This window comes from Ovis canadensis, chromosome 7 (assembly GCF_042477335.2).
Source record: "Ovis canadensis isolate MfBH-ARS-UI-01 breed Bighorn chromosome 7, ARS-UI_OviCan_v2, whole genome shotgun sequence".
Classification (NCBI taxonomy): Eukaryota; Metazoa; Chordata; class Mammalia; order Artiodactyla; family Bovidae; genus Ovis; species Ovis canadensis.
Window position 1 is genome coordinate 17,289,563 of NC_091251.1, and position 24,543 is coordinate 17,314,105.

Here is a 24,543-nt window from a genome sequence, read left to right on the forward strand (position 1 = left end):
GGTGGTTTCCTCTAGCCCACTCTCACTTAGGGAGTTTGATAGCCAGTCCTTAAACCACAGGACATAGGGTAAGAGTCTCCTTTACCTTCCACCAACGGAAGAAATGAACCTTTAAGAGATCTCAGCAACCACACCTAAGTACCAGTGAGTAAGCAGAGAAAAAAATGTATATATAGAAGTACTGCGTTATAAAAAAAATAGGAAATTAACATATGATGCAATTTTATTAACTAAAATACAGATTTTGCTCAAATCTTATACTGATGTCCATTGCTTGTTTTCTTTTTAAAAAAGCCATCTCAACAAGAGAAATGAAAAATAGGCTGAACAATCAGTACATATGCTCCATGAGAAAGCATATGTAACTACTAGAGGAGTTGGTGGAATTTCTGGAAAAGGAAAAAAATGTCAAAATTAAAATTTTCAGGGGATAAATTTAAACAGACACATCTGAGTAAACAGAAAGGTAGAACACATTGTCCATATTGTAGCATAAAAAGTCAAGAAAGACTGAAAATGTTATTTGTGGTTAATGTTATATGTTCGTGGTTAAAAGATATATGTGGTTAATATGAACTGCATACTATAGAACCAATTGCTTCCTCAGCAAAGACTTTCTTCAGGTTCATGACATTATCAGGTGAAAGTTTTGATTTGTATAGGACTTTGATATGTCAGCTATCCTCCTGAAGAATAATTACACAAAAATTTAATGTGTTTTTAGACTTAATGAAGTTCTAATAAATATATTTTGAGAGATAAAGAGATTGAAAATGGAAAGCTAGTTTACAGGCCAAGGCAAATGGAACAAGAAATGTCTAATATAGAAGAGAGAAAGACTGAGGCATATTCAGCAATTTTAAAAATATTAATTCTTATTAGTATATTATAGTGTATTAAAGTATGTTGCCAAATCAAATCCCTTATGATTATACAATGGAAGTGAGAAATAGATTTAAGGGACTAGATCTGATAGATAGAGTGCCTGATGAACTATGGACCGAGCTTCGTGATATTGTACAGGAGACAGGGATCAAGACCATCTCCAAGAAAAAGAAATGCAAAAAAGCAAAATGACTGTCTGAGGAGGCCTTACAAATAGCTGTGAAAAGAAAACAAGCGAAAAAGCAAAGGAGAAAAGGAAGATATACCCATTTAAATGCCTAGTTCCAAAGAATAGCAAGGAGAGATTAGAAAGCCTTCCTCAGTGATCAATGCAAAGAAATAAAGGAAAACAATAGAATAGGAAAGACTAGAGATCTCTTCAAGAAAATTAGAGATACCAAGAGAACATTTCATGCAAAGATGGGATCAATAAAAGACAGAAATGGACCTAACAGAAGCAGAAGATATTAAGAGGTGGCAAGAATACACAGAAGGACTGTACAAAAAAGATCTTCATGACCGAGATAATCATGATGGTATGATCACTCACCTAGAGCCAGACATCCTGGAATGTGAAGTCAAGTGGGCCTTAGGAATCGTCACTACAAACAAAGCTAGTGGAGATGATGGAATTCCAGTTGAGCTATTTAAAATCCTAAAAGATGATGCTGTGAAAGTGCTGTACTCAATATGTCAGCAAATTTGAAAATTCAGCAGTGGTTACAGGACTGGAAAAGGTCAGTTTTAATTCCATGCAAAAGAATGCTCAAACTACTGCACAATTGCACTCCATCTCACAGGCTAGTAAAGTAATGCTCAAAATTCTGCAAGCTAGGCTTCAACAATATGTGAACCATGAACTTCCAGATGTTCAAGCTGATTTTAGAAAAGGCAGAGGAACTAAAGATCAAATTGCCAACATTTGCTGGATCATGGAAAAGGCAAGAGAGTTCCAGAAAAACATCTATTTCTGCTTTATTGACTATGCCAAAGCCTTTGATTGTGTGGATCACAATAAACTGGAAAATTCTTCAAGAGATGGGAATACCAGACCACCTGACCTGCCTCTTGAGAAATCTGTATGCAGGTCAGGAAGCAACAGTTAGAACTGGACATGGAACAACAGACTGATTCCAAATAGGAAAAGGAGTACGTCAAGGCTGTATATTGTCACCCTGCTTATTTAACTTATATGCAGAGCACATCATGAGAAATGCTGGGCTGGAAGAAGCACAAGCTGGGATCAAGATTGCCGGGAGAAATATCAATAACTTCAGATATGCAGAGGACACCACCCTTATGGCAGAAAGTGGAGAAGAACTAAAAAGCCTCTTGATGAAAGTGAAAGAGGAGAGTGAAAAAGTTGGCTTAACGCTCAACATTCAGAAAACGAAGATCATGGCATCGGGTCCCATCACTTCATGGGAAATAGATGGGGAAACAGTGGAAACAGTGTCAGACTTTATTTTTTGGGCTCCAAAATAACTGCAGATGGTGACTGCAGCCATGAAATTAAAAGACGCTTACTCCTTGGAAGAAAAGTTATGACCAACCTAGACAGCATATTAAAAAGCAGAGACATTACTTTGCCAACAAAGGTCTGTCTAGTCAAGACTATGGTTTTTCCAGTGGTCATGCATGGATGTGAGGCTGTAAAGAAAACTGAGCACAGAAGAACTGATGCTTTTGAACTGTCGTGTTGAAGAAGACTCTTGAGAGTCCCTTGGACTGCAAGGAGATCCAACCAGTCCATCCTAAAGGAAATCAGTCCTGGGTGTTCATTGGAAGGACTGATGTTGAAGCTGCTACTCCAATATCTTGGCCACCTGATGCGAAGAGCTGACTCATTTGAAAAGACCCTGATGTTGGGAAAGATTGAAGGCAGGAGGAGAAGGGGATGACAGAGGATGAGATGGTTAGATGGCATCACCGACTCAATGGATATGTGTTTGGGTAAACTTCGGGAGTTGGTAATGGACAGGGAGGCCTGGCATGCTGCAGTTCATGGGGTCGCAAAGAGTGGGACACGACTGAGCGACTGAACTGAAAGTATGTTGTATGCTTTCCCTTTCCATTTGTCTTGAAAATGTTATCAAAATTTTGATGGACTAGCAAAATATACTCTTAATTCCTTTCAAAATCATTTTCAGAGTTGTCATAGTTTAGACTTTTCTTTCATGATGTAATATTAAAGAAGAGAGAAGTTCATGTGGAGATTGTGCTCTGGAGCAGCAGAACCTGCTCAGTTGCATCAATCTCAATGTTAAACACACACCTATAGAACCAGGTACTTCCTTAGCAAACAAGCAAGTACTTTCTTCAGGTTAAGGACATTACCAAGTGAAAGCTTTGATTTGTATAACACTTTGACACGTCAGCTAACCTGTTGGAAAATTATTATACAAAAATTTAACATATTTTTAGATTTGAGGAAGTTCTGATAAGTACGTTTTGAGAAGATATATTTCTGAAGGTAAGCTCTTTTTTTAATGTTGGTGTGACTCCAGTAAAACTCAGAGACATCCATTTTCTTACTTAAAATTTTTCATTATAGCTTTTTTATTTATAAATACTTGTGAAGCTAAAGCATGATAAGAAAATATTATATTTCATTGATTCTAAAATGCTGATTTTCTTTCACCTATTTAACATTTTTGAGATCAGTTCAGTTCAGTCACTCAGTTGTGTCCGATTTTTGCAGCCCCATGGACTGCAGCACTCCAGGCTTCCCTGTCCATCACCAACTCCGGAAGCTTGCTCAAACTGATGTCCATTGAGTCCATGATGCCATCCATCTCATCTTCTGTCATCCCCTTCTCCTGCTGCCTTCAGTCTTTCCCAGCATCAGAGTCTTTTCTAATGAGTCAGTTATTTCCATCAGGTGTCCAAAGTATTGGAGCTTCAGTTTCAGCATCAGTCCTTCCAATGAATATTCAGGACTGATTTCCTTTAGGATTGATTAGTTTGATATCCTTGCTGTCCAAGGGATGCTCAGGAATCTCCTCTAGCACCATAGTTCAAAAGCATCAATTCTTCGGCACTCAACTTTCTTTGTGGTCCAAGTCTCACATCCACACATGACTACTGGAAAAACCATAGGTTTGACTAGACGGACTTTTGTCAGTTAAGTAATGTCTCTGCTTTTTAGTATGCTGTCAAGGTTGGTCGTAGCTTTTCTTCCAAGGAGCAAGTGTCTTTTAATTTAGATCAGTATATATTTACAGTTCTATAGATTGTCATAATTTAATTGGCAGCATTTTTCCTTTTCAGTGGTTCATAATAATGTTTTTAGTGATCAAATGTAAAGCTAGTGGAGGTGATGGGATGGATTCCAGTTGAGCTATTCCCAAATCCTAAAAGATGATGCTATGAAAGTGCTACACTCAATGTGCCAGCAAATCTGGAAAACTCAGCAGTGGCCACAGGACTAGAAAAGGTCAGTTTTCATTCCAATCTCAAAGAAAGACAATGCCAAAGAATGTTCAAACGACTACACAATTGCACTAATCTTGCACACTAGCAAAGTAATGCTCAAAATTCTCCAAGCCAGGTTCAGCAGTACATGAACCATGAACTTACAGATATTCAACGTGGATTTTAAAAAGGCAGAGGAACCAGAGATCAAATTGCCAATATCCGCTGGATCATCAAAAAAACAAGAGTTCCAGAAAAACATCTCTTTTTGATTTGTTGACTACGCCAAAGTTTTGACTGTGTGGATCACAACAAACTGGAAAATTCTGAAAGAGATGGGAATACCAGACCACCTGACCTGTCTCCTGAGAAATATGTATGCAGGTCAAGAAGCAACAGTTAGAACAGGACGTGGAACAACAGACTGATTCCAAATCAGGAAAGGAGTATATTGTCACCCTGCTTATTTAATTTAAATGCAGAGTACATCATATGAAATGCCAGGCTGGGTGAAGCACAAGCTGGAATCAAGGTTGCCAGGAGAAGTATCAGAAAGCTCAGATATGCAGATGACAGCACCCTTATGGCAGAAAGTGAAGAAGAGCTAAAGAGCCTCTTGGTGAAAGTGAAAGAGGAGAGTGAAAGCATTGCCTTAAAACTCAACATTGAGAAAACTAAGATCATGGCATCCGGTCCCATCACTTCATGGCCAATAGATGAGGAAACAGTGGCAACAGTGACAGACTTTATTTTTGGGGGCTCCAAGTCACTGCAGATGGTGACTGCAGCCGTGAAATTAAAAGACATTTGCTCGTAGAAAGAAAAGCTATGACCAACCTAGACAGCATGCTAAAAAGCAGAGACATTACGAACAAAGGACCATCTAGTCAAAGCTATGGTTTTTCCAGTAGTCACGTATGGATGTGAGAGTTGAACTCTAAAGGAAGCTGAGCGCCGAAGAATTGATGCTTTGAACTGTGATGTTGCGGAAGACTTTTGAGAGTCCCTTGGACTGCAAGGAGATAAAACCGGTTAATCCTAAAGGAAATCAATCCTAGGTGTTCATTGGAAGGACTGATACTGAAGCTGATACTCCAGTGCTTCGGCCACCTGATGCAAAGAACTGACTCATTGAAGAAGACCCTGATGCTGGGAAAGATTGAAGGAGGGAGTAGAAAGGGATGACAGAGGATGAGATGGTTGGATGGCATCACTGACGCGATGGGCCTTAGTTTGGGTGGACTCCAGGAGTTGGTGATGGACAGGGAAGCCTAGCATGCTGCAGTCCATGGGGTTGGAAGAGTCGGACATGACTGAGTGATTGAACTGAGCTGAGCTGTACTTAAATAATGTCATTTCATCATAATTGGCTTTTCTGTCCTAATAAGAAATCATATCTTAACAGCACTATAGTTTTTAGAGTAGGCTTGTAACTCTGCTTTGCCTCCTCTTCACCCCTTTTCAAAACTCCTGCTCTTTTTGCAGGAGGAGAAGAGGAAGGTGTTCTTTGTAAAACGGATTTTACAGAATATTTATTGAGTCCTTCACACTCTGCAGGATTATGTGGAAACTCTCTCCTTACCCCAGTCCTCAAGTAGCTCACACTTGTTTTAGGAGGACATGTGATATCTGTGTGCCTCTGTCTTTTTCTCACAGGTACACAGACAGCCATTAACATTGCAGTGTTACTCCTATGTTTTATTATTTTACAATTAAAATAATAATACTTACCTCCTTTAGAAACAAGTCAGATAACACTGAAGGCTATATGATTAAACATGAAAGCTCTTCTTCCCTCATCCCCCTGGTGCACCAACTCACCCCTGCCGCACGGTGCTCCTAGAAGTCAGTCCTCGTAATAGTGCAGCTTGGGAGGCCTCTGGACTTTGTATGTATTTTCAAGGATATGCGTAGTTCTCTTGGTTCAGTGAATGATTATGTTTTTATTTCACATAATGTTCTATGCCTTGCTTTTGTCTTCATCTCCTGTAGATCCTTCCATATCAATATATATGTATCAGCTTCATTCTTAAGTGAAATATTGTATATGCCATGTTTTACTTGACTACCCCTGTAGTAAGATATTAGTGTAGGCAAATTAAAAGACGTTTGGTGCCAAGGACCTCATTTCTAGCATAAATTACAGCAAAGTAGCTTTTATGTTTTGAAAACAAGTAACAGTCCATAGAAAGGACTCTGTAATTTGACCTCCTTCCATTTCTTTGATTTTAGATGCTTGTTTCTACCTGGTTGACTTGTAACTGTTAAAAAGTGAAATGTGTTTGATTTCATCTTCATTTACTCTCCAATGATTATATAGGCTTTACTCAACCAAGATGCTGCTGGCTGTAGCACTGTATATAAATACCTAATAAGTGTGGTTTACTGATGGGGTAAACTGTTAGGTATAAAAAGAATGCCATGTGTTTTTTTAACTTTTTAATGTTAATATAATTGAGATAAATGATTTTGAAGGAAAAAAAGTGTCATATTGTCATCTAATTCCTATTAGATGCGCTTATTAGAGGCCAACAGTGGACATTATAATGCTGTATAAATAATAATAAAATAATACAGAGACCGCTTAAACTTTTATGTTACAGTAGTTTTAAGCAGAAGTCTCATGTTCTTCATTGACCCATAAAAAGAGTTATTGTTCAACAGTGTAGAAGCTGGCATGCTTGTCTTCTCTTATCACTCACAAATATTCAGCACCTTTGAGTTACCTCTTAAATTACTCAAATACATATGTGTCTGTTGTCTTTAAAATTGTTCCTGTGAACTCTTTTTGGAAGCTTTTTTTTTTCTTCTTTAGCAATATATACTGTGTTAAAAGTTTTCAAAACGAATGAACAAAAACTATAGAAGAAAGTAATTCTCCTTTCTTCCTCAGTCCCCCAGTCCCATTCCTTAGATAACTACTATCTATTAAAACATATTTGTAACACGTTGTACACCTATTGGGATGGCTAAAGTCCAGAGCGTCGATAACATCAAATTCTGGTAAGGATGTGGAGCAACAGGAATTCTCACTCATTTCCGGTGGGAATGCAAAATGGTAGTCACTGTGGACAACAGTTTGGCAATTTCTTTTAAAAAAGTAATCAGACTGTTATCATGCAATCCGGCAACTGTGCTCCTTGGTGTTTGCCCGAAAGAGTTGAAAACTTGTGTCCATACAATAGCATGCGCATGGAGATTAAAGCAGCTCTCTTCACAGCTGCCAAAACTTGAAAGTGACCGAGATGTCCTTCAGTGGTGAATGGAAAAACAAGCTGTGTTATATTCAATCGGTGGAATTTTATTCAGTGCTAAAAACAAATTATCAAACTATGAAAAGACACTGGTGAACCTAAACATGCATATTGCTAAGTATAGGAAACCAATCAGAGAAGGCTGTGAACTGCATGATTCCAAAGGGCTTTAGCCGTTCCAATAGGTGTGCAATGTGTTACAGATATTTTTTAATAGGTAGTAGTTACCTAAGGAATGGGACTGGGGGGCTGAGGAAGAAAGAATGCCATTCCAAAGGTATGGCATTATGGAAAAGGCAAATCTGTGCAAATACTGAAGGGATTAGTGGTTGTCAGCGTTGGGGGAGGAGGGGAAGGGATGAATACATGGGCCATAGCGCAGCAGTGATGGCTGTGCATCATGGAATGTAGATAGCAGAAGAGAGCTCTGAGAGCGACCGTGACGTCGGGTGATCTTGTCTCCATACAGGTTCATTGCCTTTAACAAAATTGCCACTCTCAGCAGGCAGTGTGTGTCAGAGGCCAGGGCTGCTTGTGTGGGGTAGTCTCTGCACCTTCCTCTGAATTTTGTTGTGAACCTAAAACAGCTCTTAAAAGATAAAGTCGTATTTTAAAAATTATTTATGTGCCTTTCCAGAATTTTTCTGGATATATCCAAGCGTGTGAATGTGTGTAACTTTTTTAGTGAACCTCAATGGGACTACATGGTAGATACTGTTCTGCCCACTCATTTGTCCATTTAATAACTTACCTATATCCTGAAGAATCTGTATATGTCTCTCATTTTTGGATGTGTGATAATTAATATGGTAGATTCACCATTTTAATTTTATATTTTTGTTTGCTCTTACCAACAGTTTCACTGATCGTTTTTGTACATGTATCTGGCTCCAGTGACTTTTATTACTTTATTAACTGACAGGCTCATTTTCTCTTGCCTGTAACTTTCAATTCGATTTCTATTTTCTTGTAGAACTATGAGAATAGTGTGTACAGTGTAATCTCATTTGTGTACATTAGATATGCACACACATATAACAAGTATGTGGGTCAGTTTTCTGGAAGGATATATAAGATACAAGTAACTGTGATTATCTTTGGATAGAGGGACCTAATAACAGAAGCAGAGGGTGGTAGAGACTATTTCTATATATGTTTCTGTTTTTCTTATATGCTGAATTTTTAAAAAAGTAAAAATGAAATTTAAAAGTTATGGTCTATGTCCAGAAGAAGCAGTGTGGTTGGGTAGATAGGGCATTTTTTTTTAAAAGCAAAAATATATCATTAATGTGGTATTTGCCACTTTTTAAATACTTAAAAAAATTCATAAAAGACAGTGAAAGCTTATTGAACTTTTAGGTGAACATCAAAGCAGTTTAGTAGATGAGTTGTGTATTATAAGCATATTGTTACCCTTTTATTTCCATAAAAATCTGTTTTTAGTAAGATTTATAAAACAAAGTACTGAAATATGTCATCCACATGAGTTAGGGCTAGGCTGAAAGCAGAGCTTATCCTCTTTCTCTTACTAAGTCTGCCAAAATTCTTCTCAATTCTTGGAACATGAGTTTTTCTGTCACTGGACATGTTCACCTTCTAAACTTCCTCTCCTCATGTGCCATACCTTACTTTGGACATCCGGCCTGCTCAGTCCACGGGGGGTTACAAAGAATCGGACACGACTTAGCAACCGAACAACAGCAACCTGGGTAGTATTGGAGTAGCCTCCCAGTTGATAGTTCTCTTTCTCAAACTGTTCATCTCCTTGGATTTCTACATAACTTATGGTACCTCCTCACTGAGAATACCGTCTTTAGGCATTTATTATCTTTATAATGACTGAGATTATGATTAGGAATTTAGCTCATATTTTCTGTCTCTTCAGGATCTAAATTTGCTTTCATAGGGATTTTTTTTAACTTTGAGAACAAATTTGCATACATTCTTAGAATTTGTTGCTTACAACTCACACTGGTAGGCTGCTAATATTTTGATACCTCTAAACTTGGCAGACATTTCAGTATTACTGAAATCTACAGTTCTATCAATCTAGTGCTTGTGTTCTGAGATGTTTCAAAAGGCAGTAGAACAGTGTGTAGGGATGTGTGTGTAGGGATGAAGCCACAAGAAAGCCTGAGCAAATCAGGGCTGGTGGAATTGCTACACATCTATCAGTGTTACAAGTCATGCTATCTCATGAGAATTTGTTTTACAAAGAAGAGAGGAATTTCTACTGCTAAAAGAGAGGTTTTAATGAATCTCTTTCCCCTCAGTTCAGTTCAGTCGCTAAGTCCAGTCCAATTCTTTGCAACCCCATGGACTGCAGCATGCCAGGCTTCCCTGTCCATCACCAACTCCCGGAGCCTACTCAAACTCATGTCCATCACATCAGTGACGCCATCCAGCTACTGCTGTCATCCCCATCTCCTCCTGCCTTCAGTCTTTCCCATCATCCGGATCTTTTCCAGTGAGTGAGCTCTTAGCATCAGGTGGCCAAAGTGTTGGAGTTTCAGTTTCAGCATCAGTCCTTCCAATGAATATTCAGGACTGATTTTCTTTAGGATTGACTGGTTTGATCTCCTTTCAGTCCAAGGGACCCCCAAGAGTCTTCTCCAACACCACAGTTCAAAAGCATCAGTTCTTTGGTGCTCAGCTTTCTTTAGAGTCCAACTCTCACATCCATCCATGACTACAGGAAAAACCATAGCTTTGACTAGACGGACTTTTGTTGGTAGAGTAATGTCTCTGCTTTTTAATAAGCTGTCTAGGTCATAGCTTTACTTCCAAGGAGCAAGTGTCTTTTAATTTCATGGCTGCACTCACCATCTGCAGTGATTTTGGAGCCCAAGAAAATAAAAGTCTGTCACTGTTTGTTTTTTCCCCATCTATTTTCCATGAAGTGATGAGACCAGATGCCATGATCTTCATTTTTTGAATGTTGAGTTTTAAGCCAGCTTTTTCATTCTTCTCTTTCACTTTCATTAAGAAGCTTTTTAGTTCCTCTTCACTTTCTGCCATAAGGGTGGTGTCATCTGCATATCTGAGGTTATTGATATTTCTCCCTGCCATGACTTTTCTTTCTGAACACTTTTTACACATACAGTTCTTAATAGCTATTATAAGGTAATTTTATCACCTGGTTACCTTCTTGACCTTTAACTAGATTTTCATAGATTAAGACTAAAAAATAACTAGCTGTGCTTATTATGAATAAATTATTTCATTTATTATTATTAACAGAAGAAAACAAAGTATTGGACTTGGATCAATCAGATTTAGGTTTGAGTCATTAATTTGCTATGTGTTAGCTTATGTATCTTGAGTAAGCTGGTTTATTCTCTCAGTGTAACAGGTTAATGTGAGAATTAAATCAGATACTATAAGTCCAGCAGCATCAAAACAGAGTTTTAATAAATTTTATCTAGTAACAGAAAGGATATTAGTCGAAGTGATGATATTTAGTACTATTTTTTAAAGCTTCTGTAGTTTCTGCTTTTATTTTGTTTGTTAAGGAAGAATAATTTCTAGAATTTTTCAGAATTGGAGTATGAAGTGTCCAAGTTTCCAAAATGAAACATTAGTAAATAATGATAAGATATTTTAAAAATCATGAATATATTTGCATGAAATCCTAAAAGAATGAAAATTGAATAGCTTAATTCTATATTTAACTTTTTAAAAGCTTTTGTTTAAAAAAAAAAAACCTGTAAGGTACTGTGCTACAGTACCTTTCATGAATTTGTTTAATCCTTATGATGACTCTGTGAGGTACCTATACTGTTCTGCCTCTGTTTCACAGATAACAATCAGAGAGGTCAGGTAACTACTGAAGGGAGTGCAGCTAATAAGCTGCAGAGTCAGCATTTACACCCATCTAATTCCACAGTCTCCATTCTTCATGCTGCCACGTTATTTTAAAAATGCATATTATAGCACAGTATACTGCTCTTTGACACCCACTTCAGCTCTGAATTGGTGATTTTTGATTCAGTAAATTCCTTTTGATAAAACACCTGGGTTATAGTTTTTCTCTCCAATGGAAAATGATATTTTTGTCATTGTAATGTTTTTGATAATGAAAAATCTGAGTAATTAGATATGTAGAGAGAGCTTTGGGGTAAAAGTATTATTAAAGGTAAAAGTCGCTCACTCTTTCCAACTCTTTGTGACCCCATGGACTGTATATTCTCCTAAGCAGAATACTGAAGTGGGTAGCCTGTTGCTTCTCCAAGGGATCTTCCCAACCCAGAGATCAAACCCAGGTCTCCTGCATTGCAGGAGAATTCTTTACCAGTTAAACTACAAGGGAAGCCCAAGAATACTGGAGTGGGTAGCTTATCCCTTCTCCAGCAGATTTTCCCTACCCAGGAATCAAACCAGGGTCTCCTGCATTGCAGGTGGATTCTTTATCAACTGAGCCCAAAAAAGTACCTATAATATAAAGAAAGCACCACTTCCTATAATATAACAAAAGCGTCACTTCCCAGGTGGCGCTATGCTATGCTAGAAAGAAAAGTAAGTGAAGTCGCCCAGTCATGTCAGACCCTTTGTGACCCCGTGGACCTACCAGGCTCCTCCATCCGTGGGATTTTCCAGGCAGGAGTACTGGAGTGGGTTGCCATTTCCTTCTCCAGGGGATCTTCCTGACCCAGGGAGTGAAGGTGAAGGTGAAGGTGAAGTCGCTCAGTCATGTCCGACTCTTTGCGACCCCGTGGACTGTAACCTACTAGGCTTCTCCGTCCATGGGATTCTCCAGACAAGAATACTGGAGTGGATTGCCATTTCCTTCTCCAGGGGATCTTCCCGACCCAGGGATCGGACCTGGGTCTCCCGCATTGGAGGCAGACACTTTAACCTCTGAGCCATCAGGGAAGCAAAACCGGGGTCTTTTGCATAGCAAGCAGACTCTTTACCATCTGAGCCACCAGGAACTCAAAAAGGCCTTGTTGCCTCCCGTCAGGAATCAAATCCCAGTCTCCCATATGACAGGCGGAAATACTCAGCACTCTACTAACAAGGATGCTAAGTCATTTCAGTCTTGTCCGACTCTGTGCACCCCTTTGGACTGTAGCGTGCCAGGCTCCTCTGTCCATGGGATTCTCCAGGCAAGGATACTGGAGTGGGTTGCCATGCCCTTCTCCAGAGGAATCTTCCCAATATGGGGATCAAACCTGCGTCACTTGTATCCCCTGCATTGGCAGGCAGGTTCTTTCTCACTAACGCCAAAGAGTCTGCCTGCCAGTGCAGGGGACAGGAGAGACAGCAGTTTGATACCTGGATCTGGAAGATCCCCTGGAGAAAGAAATGGCACTCCACTCCAGTATTCTTGCCTGGAAAATTCCGTGGACAGAGGAGCCTGGTGGGCTACAGTCCATGAGATTGCAAAGAGTCAGACATGACTGAGCAAATGAGCACAATATGAAAAAAAAATTACTTCATTTTAAATCCAGAGCTAGTAGTAAAGCCACATAGCCTTATTAAGTACCTTGAGCATAAAACAGCTTAATAATTATTGATGAAGAGTCTGGTATAAAAGGCCCTAATAGGTCATTTTTTTTAGCTTTAATTTGGATACTATAATCATGGTAGCTAATGTTTATAGATTATTTATTTTGGGGGTGCTTCCAAGGTGGTTGACCTCACTTAATCTTCTCAGCCCTCTAGGAAGGAGATATTATTATTATCATCCCTGTTCTACAGCTCATTAAACTAAGATTTAAAGAGGTTTGTATAATTACCTAAGGCTTCACAGCAGTGACATAAGTGTATTATGAACTCTCACTCCAAATTATTTTTATTTTACAGCTCATAAAACAAGACACAGCAGTATTTGAAAGAAAAATTACTGGAATCACGAAACATAGTTTTCCTTATGGATGTGTATTATATTTTCCTTTAGGTTCACAATATTCTTGCAGAAATGGTGATGGGGGGAATGGTATTGGAGACCAACATGAATGAGATTGTTACACAAATTGATGCACAAAATAAACTGGAGAAGTCTGAGGTAAGAATGGCAAGTGCTCTAGTTAATGAAGGGAGGAAGCATGATCATAAATTATGCATGGTTTGCGGCTTTCACCGTCTGTCCTTCAGTATCACCCTTTAGTACAGCTGGTAGGCTTATTCGGTTTTGAAAATAAATGGAATATACACATTTTAGTATGTTAAATGTTCTGTGACCACTATCCACCAAATAGTTTTGTGTATTCTTTTAGCCACAGTCATAATTGCTTTGAGTAATAAATAAAATTCCCAATTCTTATTGCTTAAAAAAGAAGTTATTTACTTGAATAGTGGAATCAGTATTTGTTACATTCTTAGTCATTAATTATCCAAGAAATCTTAGAACTGGTTTTCAAAGATACATGAATTTAATGTTTTATAAAACTATTTCTGAAAAAGGAAGGGAGAGAAAATGGAACTCTCATAAGGAAGTAATATCAATAATAGGTGCTTAGTAGGCCTGAATGCACATTGAAAAAAAAGACAGCACTCTAATCTTTTATTTCTGGATCCTTGTCAAAGGTCACGGACATGTTAGCTAAATCATATATACTTCATACAGTGGCCCATGTCTTCATGGCTTTTGTTGGATTCTAGAAGAGCAAGATTTGGTGATAAACAGCTGACTTTGTGCTGTTAGGCTGAGTGAATGAGGACCAACCAGCACTTTAGCCTTGTGTAAAACTCTACTTTATAATTGCATGCTTCTTCCCTCAATAACAAGGCTGAATATCAATAACAAAGCTGAATATAACAGGTGCTGAAGCTGAACCACTCATGTGGGCATTATTTTAGTGGTTTCTTATTGCTGTAGAAGAAATTTAGAAAGATGAATAGTCTTGATACCTCATTTAACACTATACATGTTTGAGGATACCCTTACCTTTGATATGTATAGTCATAACTCAGAGTAGGAAACTAATTTTATTTATAATTATTAGTACAGGTGTTTGGATAATCTAAAGTAAATATTACTATAAAAGCAGAGAGATATTAAAAATATGCTAGTATTGATTTATAACAGGTGAGTTGTGAAGAATTTTTATCTTGTTGGCTCTTTAAAGGATCAGCATAACAAAATGCTGTGCTCATTGTAATTAAATGAAATACAGGATGGTGGATAAATCGGAAATCTGAGGGTTAGAAACAGTTGAAGTTTTGTATAAAAGCCTTTTCCAATGTTCTATTTTAAATTAAAATAAGTCCTACATTCCTCCTTACCTCAGTCTATTATCCTTCTTGGTTTCCCAAAGGAAGGGCTTGAAATGGGAAAGAACTTAAAATTATGACTCACTTAAGTAATTGTATAAGTTTAAGTTTTTTAAATACTGGTTTTTGAAAAGGGAAAACAAACTAGATTAATAGAGAAAATTTCATTTTAGGACAAGGAAAAGGGCTCAGAATATTTAGAATATTTAGTTGGCTTGCAATAAATTTTTCAATATGGCAAAAGATTTACTATAAGCTCTAAGCTATAGTTTTTAAGGTCTTAAGATGATAATTTATGTAATCTGTTAAACTTTGCTTTGCAAAACTGTATGGATATAGATTTTAAATGCTAAGACACAGACAGTGATACAGTCCCTTAACAATTAGTCCAAAATGAGTGGATATGTGGTAATTTATAAATTCTGTATAATCATCTGTAAAAACATATCAACCTCTTGTCTGGAATTTTCACCTTTCCAGGTATTTAATTCCTTTCCTTTGGTGGTGCACTTCACCCCTCTTCCTCCTTAGTTTGCTATCTGTAATATTGATAGAAGTCGTGGGAGACCTATTATTATTCCATAATGGATATTTGCTTTTTGATTGTCCAATAAAACTTTGTTAATAAGCCAATTTTTCTTATCTATAAAGAGCAGTAAAATACAGAATTGATGTTTTCAGTGGAAATAGTTATAAGAATATTACAACTTTTAAAATGTCCTTTCACCAAAACAGTGCTATTTAAACTGGTTTTGAATCCTAGGGAATGAATACTTCCGTTTTTCATCCACTGATCATTTTTTAACATGTATAATCAATTGTTGTCTGTTGCCAAATTAGTTTTCTTTTTCTTCTTTACAGAGAAATGTGTTTTAAATCTTATGGGATAAACTAACGTTATGTGTTTATCAAGCATTTCCCTATATGTGATGTCTGCTAATATTTTACTCACAAGATAGAATTCTGAGTCATAGTGAAGCCATAGTTTAGTTCTGATCACATTTTAAGAAACTGTGTTGAAGCAACATTGACTTCGTGTAATTTTCCAGTAATTATCATATATGTTAAATGTGTTTGGAAGGCTGCCAGCTTTATTCCAGACACAGGGAAATGTTAAAGATTTTCATATGGGTTTCATTTCCATATTATTTAAGTTGGTTATATCTACCTAATATATGACTGCAGAATAATCCAAAATTATTTGTGAGCAAACTGTAAGCTTTTATTAATCTTACTCTTACAAAATTTTAGTTAAAATGTATTATGTAAGCAAAAATTTCCAAAGAAAATCTTAAAGTTCAGAAAACCATGATTGATGAAAAGACTTATTTATCATATTCTTAAAATTAAGTATTGTTTAGAATATCATGTCTTTTAAAAAGCCTGAGTGTAGTTACGGTACAGCTTTTAAAATATAACATGGATGTTTCAAGGTCCCTTTAACTTTGTCAGAAATAAAAAGATTTCATTATTTTAAAAGTAGTGTATTTCCAGTAACAGTCAAAGTGAGCCAGTTTAATTCCCATTAGACAAGTAGAAGCAAAGATGACTCAGATCTTTTAAAAGATGAGAATCAAAGATAATGCTCTGAATAGATTTTCCTCTATCCTTCTTTAATAGATAAGTGGTTTACTATAAGGTTGGGATATTGGGAAAGGAGGGTTTAAGCTGGGAGGTTGTTGGGACTTGGGAAGAGGCACTCAGGATCTGCCTAGGTGTGGAGGTGGAGGGGTGGGGCTGGGGAAGATATGTATTTCATGTGATTTTCAAGATGAATAAAATGGGTCTGAATTTAGTCACTACTTTTTAAAAGTCAGTCCTCTTTTTTCCGAACATCCTGATCTTTCTAGCTCTTTCCATTCTTCTCTCTTACAGACCTTTATCTTTCAATCTCCCAGACAGGACAGGTAGACAAGGTATTGCTGACTTTGAGAAAAATGTACTTTAACAAAGGGAAAGCAAAATGATGTCAAAGGCAATTAATTATTTAGGCCAGACTCAAAAATTCTTTGTGTTAATGAGCCCATATAGTCCCTGTAGCTATTTTCCATTCTCGTTTCTCCCTGTAGTTGCTCATCTTTTATTGGACTTAGTGTATTTTATTAGTGTATCATTGATGTCATCTTTGTTCCGTTTTGTCTGCCTGCATTGTGAAGGAGAGTTTAAATTTTTTGTTCTTTTTTCAAAAACATTGTCATTTAACTGACTAATTACATTTCTAGAAATGACAATTTACTTTGTGCATATAAATTAGTTTATTTTGAGCACCATATGGCAGAACCGATCTTAATTTAACTCTCACAGATACTTTTCCCTCATCTTTCTAAATTAGGATTCTATTAATAACATAAAATTGCCTGCTGGGTTTTAGAAGCTCTGAATTTAAAAACCAAAAGCTGAACCTTTAGAGATTTGGATACAAAGTGGGAACCCACAAAGGCTTATAGTGACTGTTAAATAGTCCCTTTCCTCCCACTTAATGGTTTTCAGTTCCAAAGTCTTAACAGAATTGCTTTTACAGTTTTGACTGACAGATGAATATTGAAAGTGGCCGGCAAAATAAGATCAGAAATTTTCTAAAATTGAACTAAATGTTCTAAAACATGGAATTAAATATATTGACCAAACTAAATTGGATTTCTACTATAGCAAGCTTCTGATATCTAAATATACCATAATATGACTCAATAAGATATCGTAAACCTTGAAAATTTTTGCAAAGCATATTGGCAAAAATTGAAAATGTTTTAAATAGACTCGTAGCCCTACAAAACTAAATTTTCTCTGCTATTTCCTGTGAATTTTTCACACCGCAAGTTACCTGTGTGAATTACTATTAATAATTTCCATGTAGAGATGATGATGAACATCTTTTTGTACAGAGCCATTTCAGGAAAAATGAAAATGTTTACATACCTCCATTTAAATTTTCAAATGAAAATACTTTATTGAGTCTCATGCAGGGAAAAATATATAAACTTAGGTTAGGTTAGCCACTTTAGTAATTAGAAAAATACCACTGAGAATTTGGCACCATTTTTTACACACTAGATTATTACTTTCTGGATATGTTTAGAAAGCAGCACCTTATAGGTGGTTTTATAATTTCTTATCCTGAGTCTGTGGGCCTTGTATCATGAAGCTGGGGACACACTTTTGAACCCCAGATCTGTAGTACTGTATCCCAGGAACAGAAAATATATAATCGGTCTCATTTATTCCATTGATCTCAAATCACTGCCAGTTTCTACATTCCAGTCTTTAATTTATGTTAAATTGTTTTTTCTAGCATCAGTAATTTGGGTCTTATAACATCTATCACTAAAACTACTGATTTGCTTTTTTTTTTTAATCAAGTATCTATTTTCAAAGAATAAAGGACAAGAAAAGTGGCCCTCAGATATAGATGTTGGAAAGTCAGCTTGTGAGTTGGTTCTGCCCCTCTGCCTTGACATGCCCAGTTACTCTCCCCTTCAGAATTATGGTGAAGACCCTGGAGGTCACATGTAATGGTCAAAACTATTTATATTAAATCCATAAATTATATCAGCCTGCTATATTTATTTCACACAGGTAAATCCTATGCTAGAAATTAAAACTATAATTTAAGGTTACATAAAATTACTAGACCTGAAAGGTTTACAATTTTTAAATATTCTCATTTTGATAAAAGTTTTCATAAAGTGCCATTGTTCTTGCTCACTAGAGGACTGTCAGCAGCATTTCTAATCTGTTTATAATTGCAGTTTTAAAACACTGCCTTTAAAGCAAAGAGCAAGCCTGTCCCCAGTTTAAAAGTTATTCTGCCTTAAAATCAGAAATTAAAATATTGACATTTTCCATTCTGCTCAAAACATGCTTTCAAAACCTGCCATTATTTTGTTAATGATTTTGAGTCTGAAACCATTTAATACTGTGTTTATTAATGTTGATGTTCTTTCACTTTGCTGTTAGGTCAAAATTATGAATTGTGCATATAGCAACTTCCAGCAGGATGGGCGGGTAAAGGTTTTAGTATGTAAATATTATTCCACTACCATCTTATTATGGTCTATTTCAAGCTTGAAAAAATATTTTAAGATGGTAGAATATTTAATGTGTTAGATGAAGTAAACATCTAGGTTATTTCCCTTTCCCTTGGAGAAAGCTAATTGCTTATTGCATGAGGAAAAGGGAGCCTTCAGAGTCTTTGAATGAAGTATATTTTATAATGCTGCTTTTTTCAGTGTTGCTTGCACACATTTTGTTTATTTTTGGGTCTGGCAATTTAAAAAAAAATCAAAAATGAATCATATCCATCCATTACTATCTTTGTGATTCAAGTGCTTGAAATTTCTGAGAGTATGTCTGTATAAGTCTTCTATCTGTTTGGCCTCATTTTGGTATACTTGCAGACTTCATTTTGTTTTCTTTCTCTTAATTCTGTTAATTTATTTAATCTCATGGGAGAGAAAACATGACCATTCTTTTATATACTGTACTTCATTCTTCCATCCGGTTCATCCTCTTAACTGCTTTGGATTCATGTATTTGTTTTTGTTAGTGAAGTTGCTGCAGTTTACCTGCCATGGTGGTGCTCGAGTATAACAGCTTAGATGGAAACAAGTTATTTCTCCAGTAGGGTTTCATTCTTTTTATTTCTGCTTTGTGTCAACTGTGTAATCTTAAATCTATAAGAACTATGTTGTACTGTCAGAAGTATCTTATTTTGACATTTTTAACTGTACATACTACTAACAAGACAGGTAAACTTAATTTCTGTAAATTTCAGTGTTAAAAAATTGTGTCAGTAAATGTTATCTTGTTTTGAGTATATCTAAAAAAGCTCAACTCAGATGAAAATTCCTTTATACCTTTTTGTTGGCAAACTTAATGGCAAATTACCTTTTTACATTTTATTCTTTAATAAAAATGTTTCAGACTTCACGTTCATGGAAGTCTGAAGTCCAAGTTCTGTTGTTAACTATCTGAGTGACATGAAGTCTACTATTTTTTAAAGTCTGAATTTTTGTACATTAACATTAACAGCTCATTTAAGCGTCTACTTACTGATCAACAGTCCTTCTCATGTTTTTCTTTCCATTTTATATTCTACAGAATCTGATTTCTTAAAATGTTAGTTTAATTAAAATTTAATTGAAGTACACATTACAATTTTTAAGTTTTTTATCATTTAAATTTGTGACATACTACACAGAAGTATTGAACATGCTTGAGAAATAATTTGCTTCTCTAAATTCATTTGCGTGTTCTGAGTAGTTACCACCCTTTGCATGTCTATGGCTCGCTGCTTATGTTTAGAGGAATTGTAGTTTGTTGACTTAGAAACTTTTTGGTTTTACATAATATGAATTTGGCACATATATGCTATTTAAATCAATTGCTGTATTGACTTTATGTATTCTTATTAGCAGCCAACAGTCAACACCGTCTGTGGTCACAAAGAAACGACTTAATCTAATGAAATTTAACAGGATGCAATTTTATTCTCTAGTTTAGCTGCTTATGGTACAGGGTATTATGGGGAAAGAAAGCTTCTTGACAATGACATTTAATACTACAAAAATGTATTTTTCCTGCTTATAAATGTTAAGCATAGCATCCAGTAAAACAGATGGACACACACACACACCTGCACCCCTACCTTTTCTCTCTCAATAATAAAAATCCTCTAATAATCCATGCCTGTTAAAATGTTTAGAGTTAAATACTTTGTCAGTGCTTTGCTATAGCCGACTCATAACTGGCACCTGGTATATAAATTCCAGAGTAGAAATAGGAGCAAGTTGCGTATTTAATTAGAAAAATTATAAAATCTTTTTACCTGGAAAAATGATAACTATTTCCAGGTTGTCTGTAATTTTGGTAAATAATTTTTGTTCCCTCAGAAAACAACATACTTTCTAGTAAAAGGAAGAAAGCCTACAACATGGTAAAGCTCTTTGAATTGGAGTCTTCTCTGATTCTAAACCATTCTAAATTTTGGTAGCTAAACACTGAACTTGAAAATATCCAGTTGGCATGTGTGCTAAGTCGCTTCAGTCATGTCCGACTCTGCGACTCTGTGGACTGCAGCCCGCCAGGCTCCTGTGTCCATGGGATTCTCCAGGCAAGAATACCGGAGTGGGTTGCCATGCCCTCCTCCAGGGGATCTTCCCGACCCAGGGATCAAACCCATGTCTCTTGTATTGGCAGACGGGTTCTTTACCACTAACGCCACCTGGGAAGCCCAAATAATACTCATCTGTATCTCCAACATCTTTTGGGGGGCAGTTGGAGAGAAGTGGGGTATAACAAAAACTGCATTATTTCAGGTAGGTATAAATGTAGAGGTCAATCAAATTTTTAGTTATACATCAAAAACAACTAACCTCCATTAAATTATAAAAATTGAATTCTCCGGCCCTATTTAGTTTTTAATTGGGTATGGAGTTTTTCATCCATATCACCCTTATCATTGCCTGTGTGGACCATATATATTATTAATACTATTTTGCTGATTTTTCTATTATTTCCAATTCTGACTTGATAATCCATGGCTTTTATTTCATTGCTTAACAATGTTTGTATCCTTTATTCAGCTAATAGTTTACACTGGCCTATTTTGTATCAGTCAAGATTTTTCTCAGGTAACAGCTTTATTATTATTATTTTTTAATTAACAAAAGAGGTAGGATTACATAAGAGAAAAAACAAACTAAATTACAAAAAGGGACATTAAAACTCATCTTTCTAATAACGTGGACACTGTCTCATATGTGAAATCTAAGCAAAGTGGAAGATTTGTTTCTGTTACTTAATTGCTTTTTGTGCAAGATAATGTATGATACTGAATTCCCATATGTTTGTTGACTTTTTTATATAACCTGAATAAAAATTGATGAAATCTAATTAATATATAAATTAAACCTTAAAAACATAATGACGATTGATGTAGTTTTTTGAGAAAAGTGATGTAAATGCATTTTTCTTAGAATTTTAAGCATGTTTTCTCTCAAAATTTCTCTCAAAATTTTTCACAAATTATAAATTGTCCTTCTAAGATGAAAGCCAGATATTGTACACTAATGGCCTAAGAAATTGTTAAATTCATGTATTCATATATATCCTACCTTTTGCATTTATGCTATTTCTTTCTCTAAATTTGTATATTATAAACTGAACGTATGTTGAATCTACTTTATATGACAAAATATTTTTAATCATTATATTTTCACTAATGCATTGAAGGGTTGGCTTGATCCTCTTCTTACAGTTTCATTTTTTGACAGAACCATTCTCTTTGGATTGAGGCTTCACTTTAAAAGCCTGATTTTGTTTTTTAATGTTCTGGAGCTTTCCTAGAAAAGTTTAGAAGAACCTCTACAGTTGTAAAAAATTATTTTAAAAAGCTTTATTGTATTGAAATGTTTTAAGGGTTTAGCCCTAAGAAACTAAACATGATTTATTACTTTCAATTTCACAGCATGTACTAATAATAAATGACAGTTTAAAAACAAAAACCCAAAATCACCTATCACAGTTGTTGCAAGAGGTGTCTAATAAGGAAAGTAATGTAAAATATGCTTCATGTTTATATCATAAGTCAGTTAAATCAAGATAAAGGTGAAGATCTAGCTATGCAATTTAAATATTTTATGTGATGTTTCCATAGTACAAGTTAATTTGTATTTAAATCTTTACATTGTTATCATTGCATGTATTCACTGTATTTTTTAATGTGTCAACTGTTTTCTCTTTATAGATTAGTATTTCAAAGTAACCATTCCATACCAATTCAAACTACCATCTGGTCTCTAAGCTTGTTATATGAAAATCTTTTGCCATTGTCCTCCAGTTGTAGTGGTTTTTGATGAGCTACACCTGAGTTGTTCATTTTCTTTTTCTTCTATTTGCTTCTGTATACAGGCTGGCTTAGCGGGAGCTCCAGCCCGTGCTGTATCAGCTGTAAAGAATATGAACCTTCCTGAGATCCCAAGAAATATTAACATTGGTGACATCAGTATAAAAGTGCCAAACCTGCCCTCTTTTAAATAAAAAACTAAAAAGGCCACTCCCAGGTAAAATCCAGGGGAAAGTCATCCAGGTTTACCATGCAGTTGTTTACCAAAAATAAAGGAGGAGAGTCTTAACTTTTACTCTTGGATTTAAGTCAAGGTACTGTATAGACGTTATATAAAATCAGTATGGAAGTTCAATGTTGCTTTTCTTGCTCAGTGGTTTCGAAGAAATTAAGTAGTTCCAGTGTGATTTTTTTTTTATTTTCTAAACTGCATTCCTGTGGCCACGTAAGGCATGCCTGTATGTATTGACTATTACAGTATTTTGAAAAGTGTTCAGGACATTTCTTTAAATTGTGTACAACCCAAAATGTTGGTGTTTTGTATGGATCACAAGTGCAGCATTCCTTAATAATTTCTGTTGTTTGTCACAATTGTAATTTAAAGAACGAAGTATGTATTGCATGAAAACATTATGACCTATTTCTCTTAGTTTAAATAAACTTCAAGGTAACCAGACTTATAAAGCACTGTTCTGTTTGCCTGATATCTACTTTAGCAATAATTTTTTTTACGACCCTCTGACTCAACAAAATAAATAAAAGTATATTTTATCACTGTTAAGCAGCTGTTAATGTTGATTTATTCAATTTATATTTTTAACATTCAGAAGCTCATTATTGTAAAATTAAATTATTTCACAAGTCAAGACCAGTGTATCACATAATTTGCCCACCTTTTCATATTTAGTCTTACCTTGTGATCCTTCAGTGAGGTTCCTCTTCCTGTTAGACTCAGGTTTTCCCTGTAGTTCTAGTCCTTTCTCCCCAAATGTTCTTTTTTGAAACATTTCCTTACATCTGTGGCATGTGTGAATTTTACTCCAAGGTCTGGGGTATAAGAAAAGTCACTATTTTTTTTTTAAATAAAATTAATCTGACTCTAAGCCCCATCCAGGAAATCCAGTCTGTGATTATTGGGATTTCCATCAGTTCAGAGGTGTATCAAAGTCCTTGAAGAAAGTTATGCAAAGCAGAACATGCAGGGAAGTCCCTGCTCTTCAGTCATGTGACAAATGTTTCAGTCATTTGACAAATGTGCCAGGTTAGTCCCTGTCCTAATGGGGCACAGTACCACACAAGAGTGCCTGGCAATGTGTATGTTTTCTCTTTTTCATTTTTCTGGGGGAGAGGTGTGAATTATGGAAAAATTTAAGTTTTTGTTTGGTTAGAATGTACCAAAATTAAGGAAACTTCCAGGCCAGATTATGCTTCAACCTAAATAGGGGAAAGGGTTTTATCTCTCACTGTATTCTAGTATGAGAAAGAAACCCAGTCATGTGCAAATGACAAGAATAAGCAAGTCATAGAAAACGAAATCTCAGTGATCACTTAATATGTAAAGATGCTTAATCTCATTAGTAACCTAGGAATGCAAGTTTAAAGAACAATTAGATTTTACTTTCACCTGTCATGAGTTTCCTTGGTGGCTCAAACAGTAAAGAATCTGCCTGTGATTTAGGAGGCCTGAGTTTGATCCCTAGATCGGGAAGATCCCCTGGAGAAGGGAATGGCAACCCACTCCAGTATTCTTGCCTGGAGAATACCATGAACAGAGGAGCCTGGCGGCTACAGTCCATGGGGTCGCAAAGAGTTGGACATGACTGATTGTTGGGAGAAATATCAATAACCTCAGATATGCAGATGACACCACCCTTATGGCAGAAAGTGAAGAGGAACTCAAAAGCCTCTTGATGAAAGTGAAAGAGGAGAGTG

The 24,543-nt window shown here is 36.0% G+C and overlaps 1 protein-coding gene across 4 annotated transcripts in view; it reads left to right on the forward strand.

Annotated features, from left to right (window-relative positions):
• Positions 1-23,392, forward strand: part of AP3S1 (adaptor related protein complex 3 subunit sigma 1) — a 72,271-nt gene extending 48,879 nt beyond the window's left edge. For 3 of the 4 annotated variants that reach the window (XR_011258419.1, XM_069597540.1, XM_069597543.1), the window contains 2 exons: positions 13,453-13,560; positions 22,677-23,392. Coding sequence is in view for 3 of the 4 variants with exons in the window: in XM_069597540.1 (XP_069453641.1) it covers positions 13,453-13,560; positions 22,677-22,805 (237 nt within the window). In the remaining variant the exon portion in view is untranslated. Of the gene's footprint in view, positions 1-13,452; positions 13,561-16,643; positions 16,685-22,676 lie in introns of all 4 variants that reach the window. The other variant, XM_069597542.1, reaches the window with a different exon arrangement.
• The last annotated feature ends 1,151 nt before the right edge of the window (positions 23,393-24,543 follow it).